The following is an 8,448-nucleotide window of genomic DNA, read 5'->3' as shown; positions in this document are numbered from 1 at the left end:
AGAGGAGAGGAGAAGAGGAGGAGGAGGAGGGGAGAAGGGGGAGTCAGTGATCCAAGGAGCACTTTAACAAATTTACATTTAATTTTAGCAGAGGCCGCGAGATATTTTCTGGCAAAATATATTAGCAACATTACCGGAAAAAAATCGGACTATTAGCTAAACGTCGCTTTTTTTCTTATTTTTTGTCAAAAATAAAAGATGTCGTGTCTGCAGCGCTGAGCCCTGCAGCTTCAAATCAGACACTAATTTTTAATTTCTTTACATCGTTCACTTACTCTCCCTCTCTCACCCCCAGGCACCGTGGAGGTCTCTCTCTCTCTCTCTCTCTCTCTCTCTCTCTCTCTCTCTCTCTCTCTCTCTCTCTCTCTCTCTCTCCCCTCATCCTTTCTTCATCTTCTCTTCCACCCATCCCTCCATCATGGTTTGCTCTACGTCTCATCTAGCACAAGTTAACCAATGTCTCTTTCCTTCCTTCCTTCCTTCCTTCCTTCCTTCCTTCCTTCCTTCCTTCCTTCCTTCCTTCCTTCCTTCCTTCCTTCCTTTCTCTCTCTCTCTCTCTCTCTCTCTCTCTCGTATACAAGGTGTAACTCACACTCGTCCTCCACCCCCCCCCCCCCCCCCCTCTCGCTGAGGTTATGGGAACACAAGTCCACCTTTTCCCCACAGCTGCCTTCACATTAATCAAATCAATTCATCTTCAGCGAGACTTTCCTGCTGTTCTGCATAAAGTGTTGTTGTGCGAGGAAGGTAGCGGAGGTCCCTCGACAAACCATACATCACCAACACAACCCATACATCACAAGCACACACCGAAAAACCCAAAGAAAGGCCAATGTTCACGTTTCCTCATCTTAGAAAATGTGTAATTACAATTTGGCTATATATGCATTACTTTATTGAACAGTTAAAGTAGAGCAAAGATAGATACTGTGCTTTGATTACCCCCCTCTGGTAATTATCTTTCTTCTATCACCGGCAGAGATCCCTGGAAATGTAGACTGCTTGATATTTATGTTCAATCATATCACAGTTTAGAACTTTCTGTTAACCAGATTTTGAAAATGTTGAAAAAGGTTGTTAAGCAACACTTAAGATTGTTGATCGGTAGGCTAATATACTGGAGGGCTTCAGCCATTGTTGATTCATTGAAATGAATAGCGGGGGGCAGGGCTGTCGCTCCTTGTCCGCTATCCTTTATTTTTCGTTTTTGAGGGGCTATATACAGGTTTAATGTAGACTGCTTGATATTTATGTTCAATCATATCACAGTTTAGAACTTTCTGTTAACCAGATTTTGAAAATGTTGAAAAAGGTTGTTAAGCAACACTTAAGATTGTTGATCGGTAGGCTAATATACTGGAGGGCTTCAGCCATTGTTGATTCATTGAAATGAATAGCGGGGGGCAGGGCTGTCGCTCCTTGTCCGCTCTCTATCCTTTATTTTTATTTTTCGTTTTTGAGGGGCTATATACAGGTTTAATGTAGACTGCTTGATATTTATGTTCAATCATATCACAGTTTAGAACTTTCTGTTAACCAGATTTTGAAAATGTTGAAAAAGGTTGTTAAGCAACACGTAAGATTGTTGATCGGTAGGCTAATATACTGGAGGGCTTCAGCCATTGTTGATTCTGTGCTTAAAAAACTATGATGAAAAATGTTTGTCGACTACCTTTTTTCTGAACTGACCAAAAAAAAAAAAAAAAAAAAAAAAAACTTTGATAACTAAAACTATGCTTAAATATACTGACAATTTCTTCAACAAATAAAAACTAGACTAAATGTTAGGAAGGGACTGGAGATTTTAAGTTTGGTTGTGCTCCGAAAATAGCAAATCTACAACACGTCGCACTGGGATTTTCAGCAACCAAGTGTAAAATCAGACATTACGACGCCATCAAGGCGGCGGTGGCTCAGGGGTAGAGTGGCTGGATGGTAACCGCAACGTTGCCAGTTCGAACCCGGGCTCCCCCAGAGTTAGTGTCGAAGTGTCCTTGAGCAAGACACTGAACCCCTAATTGCTCCTGATGTGCTGGTTGGTGCCTTGCATGGTTTCCGGTGTATGAATTTGTGAATGGGTGAATGTAATGCACAATCTATGTAAAGCGCCTAGGATAAAGGCACTATATAAAGGCACCATTTACCATTTATTATATACCTATCTTCATATAATTGGTCCTCACTAATAATGTTCATGGTAAAATAGCACAATTTTTTTTCTATTCAGTCTGTGTCTCATAGGAGGGCTGTGAGCAGTTCAGAAACCTGTCCACCAGTGACATCATCGTTAGCCAGATTTTCTTTTTAACACAATTTGTGCCCAAGACGTCCACAGACGTCCTAGGAATTACCGCATGTAGTGCCCAGGACGCCTGTGGACGTCTTGGTAATTTTTCTTTTCTTTTTTTTTTCTTTCAAAATGTCAAAAGTGAGTCTAAAAGTGGGCACCCTGGGTCGCCATTTTGAAAGAATGAAAGGGCACATAATGTGTTAATATATTTAGATTTGTATTATCATGAGAACGATGGCTTCCATACATTGTCACTTTTCAGGAATAGAAAGCCTGCAGTTTCTATTAGCTTGGATTCCCCATCGATGATGTCACTGGTGGACGGGTTTCTGAACTGCCCACAGCCCTCCTATGAGAGACAAACTGAGTAGGACTTTCTTTTTGCTATTTTATCATGATTATGAGGACCAATTATATGAAGATAGGTTGAAAAGTGGTGAAGTGGTCCAGGAGTCCCCCAGAAAGTCTAAACTAGGCCCATATATGTTTTACTCTCAACAGTCTTATTTTGCCAAAACACACCCAATCTACAGGCTCAGAACCCAGTGTGTTACAGTACGTGATACAGTATTTTCACAGAATGTTTGTACCCAGAATAGGGACATTAGGGTTCATATAATCACTCAACACATAGATTCAGAGCTCCGAAGCTGAAGGAGAGTGACCGAACCGAAATCTGGTTTCTACACGTTTTGGTCTCTACATGTTGTGTTGGTTTGTTTGTTGTTTTTTGGCCCAGATTGGGGATCATGTGACTAACACATTTGCAGTAGGCTACGTCAGATTAGTCCACCTCTGATGCATTTTTACTAGGGATGTGCCGATGAGACATTTTGGCCGATATCGATATCCGATATAATTAATTGCTGTTGTTATGGCCGATAACCGATATTACCGATGTCTATATGATCTCATTCTGTATTGAAAAAATTATAATAATTTTGTCCATTCTGAAAAATACATGTAACAGGGTATCAGCACTGCAGGCTTAGGCAAGAGATCAGATTTAACTTAAATACCTATATATTTAATATGTGAGCTTGTAGATCTGTTCAAGCTGTTACTTTGGGCTTAAGTTTATCTGTAAAGACAGACGGATTAATCGGACCGATTGATTAATTGGTCTGATTGATTAATCGATTCATTGATTAATCTAAAAACCACTAAAACCGCCCGATACCGATGCGTTTGCCGATTAATCTCCCATCACTAATTTTTACATTTATGCATCATATTGTACAGTATCTTCACCTGAGGGACAACATTTACCTGACTAGGTCGTTCTTCATGGCCAGTCCTCGCAGGTACTTCTTGCGAGTGTAGAAGTTGTGGATGTATTTTCTCACATAGAAACCTCTCCACCAGCGCTGGATCTGTAAGAAACACACGACACACGACAGTCTAGACAACTGCAACATCCATAGACATTTATTTAAGGTGAGAGTTTATTTTGAGAACCCTGAAAGAAATGTTCTGGTTAACTAAGCAATGAAATCTGTTCAATAAGAAGAGATGCATGTAACTCCTACTTAAACCCAATATTCTTACGTTGACTGGGGTGCTAGATCCCTCTACAGTACACCCTGATCTCTACTAAACCAAACATCTCACAATTCGTCCCAACATAGTTTATAATACTTTAATACTAGGGTTAAAGTGGTTACGAATCAAAAGTAAGAAAATGTTTATGTCAACCTGCGCAGTCAGACTTTGATTGATTGATTGAAAATTGTATTAACAGTTTGCAGAATGGGCACAGTTCGAGGAGACTGTGAGACAGAGACAGACATTCTGTGTGCCTCTGAATTACGATGTGACCAGGATATCTGAATATAACTTTTTAGAGAATGGAAGAAATTGATTGTTTTTTATCATTATATTATGCCAAAGCTTTACAATTAGATAAAACACAACATAATTCTGAGATATTATTACAAATCTTCATCCTCCTTTTTAACATGAAACATTTTGGGACAAGAGGGTACACACACACACACACACACACACACACACACACACACACACACACACACACACACACACACGTGGTAAATGGACAAATGCCTCCACACAGGCAGACAGATATGCATGTAAGTGTGCAAATATGAGCCTGCACGCCTGCAAGCATGCACACACGCACATGCATGCGCACACACACACAAACACAAACACAAACACAAACACACACACACACATGGAGGCTAGAGGACCATTCTGAAGCGGCATGGATGTCCTTCAGACTAATTAGGAGATTAAAACAACAGAAGGTAAAAGAATAATCAGACGGCAAGCGGAGAGAGAAGAGAGGATGAGAGCAGAGAAGAGCTAGGAGAAAAGAGGAGAGGAGAGGAGAGGGGAAGGGAAAAAAGAGAGCAAAATGAGAATTAGCATTGATCTACCAGTCAATAGATAATTTTAAATAAAGTAATTGCCGCCACCAAAGTTCTTGTTGACCTTTTTTTGACTAGTGGAATCAATGCAGCTGAATGTAATAGAAGAGCGAGCGTGGTGTGTAAACACTGGTTTCCATTACAGCGCTAATGCATGATCTTCTGTTAGCCAGCGTGCCGTTATGAAGCCAAGCCAACGGGACAGTCACCCAGGGGATTCAAAATGATTGCTTCTCTCTCTCTCTCTCTCTCTCTCTCTCTCTCTCTCTCTCTCTCTCTCTCTCTCTCTCTCTCTCACTAACATCCTGTGTTTGTAAATTGAACTCAGTGAACAAAATGTTTAGGCGTGCAGGTTGCAACAGTGAATCAAACGAATAGATTTAACTGATTAGCCTATAACAAAATCTATTGATTTTAAGTTTGTTACAAAATAGAGCTTAAGTGGTTAATTAATAAAAAAACAATACACACACATAAAGTTGTGCAAATATACACCTGTGCATACTGTAAATTCATTCACATGAACGCGCATGGACACATGCGCGACACACACACACACACACACACACACACACACACACACACACACACACACACACACACACACACACACACACACACACACACACACACACACACACACACACACACACACACACACACACACACACACACACACCCAGCTTGCAAATGATTGCACATGTGCATTAGGGATGGGATGTTCGAAAAAAACAAATACAAAAAATATATTTAAGGACGGATTAAATATAAATAAAAAATATTATCACAGTAAGACAATTACAAAATGGTAACTCATATAACACTCGTTCCGTGTTTAAAGCGACCATCAGCTGCTCTATGAATGGATTTGTAAGTGTTTCATTATAAATATCATGTGATATCACCCTGCTGGACAGGCCAGTGCAGCTGACCTGCGACAGTAGTGATAACTACTTGGTCCAGAACGTGATATCAACATTGACTTGATCCTACTGGATTCATTCAACGTACGTACTAAATATTCATTTCTGTTGACAACCATGGATTCTATTAACAGCAAAACAAGTCTTTGTATTATATAAACCCCAGTAAAGTTTAACTTTATTTTTAAAGGATCACTTCTGAACAATTAAATTAAAATTAAAGGCAGCATCTGCACCCTCTAAACTGCAAAATAAGATTCTCTTAATTGTTTTGTTTTTTATATATAGCAAGCTCTCGTCATATACCTTCAGGCATGGCAGAAGAAGGTCAAGCCTTTTGGCTACAGCACTTTACCCAAGTCTATTGGCAGGTGAACAGTGGGTTTTTTTCCACTCTCAAAGGATTGCTTTTAAAATAAATGAACAATTTTACAGTAAAACCGTAAGTGATAGAGCTTCTAGGAGGCATGTTTTCAAAGTGGGGGCGGGCGGCCCACAAAGGGGGCACCAGGAGAGCTCTTTGAAAAGAAGAGGACACTTAAAGATAATTTAACAAATATATCTATACTTATTTTAAAGATAATTTAACAAATATATCTATACTTATTTTAAAGAATTTCATAAATTTTAAAAACGAACAAACAAATCGAATAAATTCCATGAAGGAAAAATAATAATAATTAAGAAGTAGTGAAAATGGCTAACGTCTATACTCTCTCTTTTGGGTCTCGACCTGAAACGTTTCTGAACCACTGCTTATTGGATCTACAGATTCTAAATTCTATAGATTACATTAATAAGGAGGATGATGATGTAACAAATAATCCTGGGATTGTGATGAATGACAAATCAATCAATTTGACCGCAAGAAAATAAACAATACTTTTGATTCAATATTTAAATAGTTAAAATGAATACGCTTTTCAAAAAAAGTAAAAAAAAGAAGAAAAAAAACTTGTTGGACACCACGACCTGAAAATTCCACGGGTGATTTCATGCGATCCTGTTTCAGCGATGTCCTTTCCTTTTCTCTTCTCATCTCTCCATCTCTATTTTTCTTTCCAGTATGAATTCCCAGTGTTTCCTGTATACATGTATGTGTTTTCTTTTACAGGGCTAATAAAGCACTCTCCCCTCCACCTCCCGCGGCTTCTGCTCCACTTTAAGTGGTGACATCATCCCTCACCTCTGACCCCGCGACCTCAGATGGTGGCGGTCGGACCCTGACCCCTGGATCTGTGGTCTCAAGCGCAGGGGTGGTCAGCTTTATTTGTTTGCGTTGCCATCAAATATAAAACTCAAAACCCTCCATTTCCAGGCTCTCCAGCCAACACCCAAACATCTGGCTTGTTCCGAACGTCGACGCAGCCTCTTCAATAAATAGGGGGGGATTTCTTTGTTGGCCTGTAAAAACCTTTAATGGTTTCGGCTGAGTGAAATTGTTAGGCAAAAGAGTGGGCTGCGTGGAACAGTAAAAATATAAGGTTTCAACGCCATATCCTCGTGTAAAAGTGCCAAAGCGTCAGTCAAAGGCACAGCCTTATGATTTATGGGTTTACAGTAGTAGCTGTTAAAATGATATGAGGAAGAGAGAGCATTTTACAGGAGGAACGTGACAGCGGGGGAATGCTGAGAGAAAAATCATAGAAATGTCCTGAAGGGGCCCAGAAGCCAGGAAACCCCCTGAAGCATTACGGTATCACACTTTACACTTGAAGCATTTTGCTTGTGTCCGCTGGGACTTAAAATGGTAAATGCAAGTTCCCCCAGAACAAAAATGAATAATGTAGCCTACAGAAATAACACAAGGCTCATTTATATAGCCTATCGCAGAAATGTGTGTGAATGTGTGACACAATTTTAGATAAGACAAGATATGTTTTATAAAGAGAGAGAGAGAGAGAAAAAATAAAAGATATGTTTTATCTCACTGCTATTTTATCATTTGCTTCAACCAAATGCTGATCATGAAATCACCAATTTTATTTTGCAGCGAGCTAGGTGAGGACTGCTGCTTGTCCTGCCACTTGTGGACACAGACACACACAACACAAAAACACACTCTCTGGGGGTGATATTTACCGTGATCGTCATCTCCTCATAGGTATTCATCTTCATGATAAAATATGCTGCCTGCATGCGAACACAAAGGGAAGACACAGCGTTACATCTAGTCTGCCGGCCCTCTGTTCTGTCCACAGCAGGCCTCAAAGATAAACACATCTCTATACATAATGCATATAGAGCACACACAAACAGTCAGATAATGCTTGATTTATATTTGATCGCTCACCGTGTTGCACACCAGAAATTGCATATTGTACGTACGAGCGTTGTAGATCTGCTATAACCGGTGCACGACACTGACACGCAACTAAGTCTAAATCACCCTTTAGGCCTACAGTGGAGGAGAAGGGGGGGGGGCAAGGGACAGTGAGCAGGTGAAAGAGAGAGGGAGCCGAGGTGAACAAGGGTGAGCGAAACGCAGGAGAGAGGAGGAGGGGGCGGACGGGGGCTCCGTGGAAGAGAGAGAGCAGGAGAGGTTAGCAAGGGGAGGAGGAACGGCGGACGAGTGCTGCTCTCTTAACACCCCCGACGCACACGAGGGCCAGGAAAATCTATGGTAGTCAAGCTGTGAGCTAATGGAGATATATGACGTCCAAACGCTCTCCGCTGGGCTTCATAATCAATGACAGCGCTGCCAGGAGAGAGAGAGAGCGCGAGAGAGAGAGAGAGAGACCAGTAGAAAAGACCAGCCCAGCCGCGTACGACGTCCCGATTGGTGGCTCGCCTTCTCCGTGCCGTCGGCACTTTGGTGGAGCGCGTGGCGGCGGAGCGCGGCGAG

The 8,448-nt window shown here is 41.1% G+C and overlaps 1 protein-coding gene across 1 annotated transcript in view; it reads right to left on the bottom strand.

Annotated features, from left to right (window-relative positions):
• spata17 (spermatogenesis associated 17) overlaps positions 1-8,448 on the bottom strand; it is an 80,192-nt gene that overhangs the window by 67,815 nt on the left and 3,929 nt on the right. Inside the window, exons 4-5 of the mRNA XM_079496953.1 lie at positions 7,686-7,736; positions 3,560-3,663 (exon numbers count right to left, since the gene is read on the bottom strand). Of these exons, the coding sequence (XP_079353079.1) occupies positions 3,560-3,663; positions 7,686-7,736 (155 nt within the window). The remainder of the gene's footprint in view (positions 1-3,559; positions 3,664-7,685; positions 7,737-8,448) is intronic.

This window comes from Electrona antarctica, assembly GCF_951216825.1.
Source record: "Electrona antarctica genome assembly, chromosome: 3".
Taxonomy (NCBI): domain Eukaryota; kingdom Metazoa; phylum Chordata; class Actinopteri; order Myctophiformes; family Myctophidae; genus Electrona; species Electrona antarctica.
Note: the sequence above shows the minus strand (reverse complement) of the source record. Positions and strands in the feature narration are given on the sequence as shown.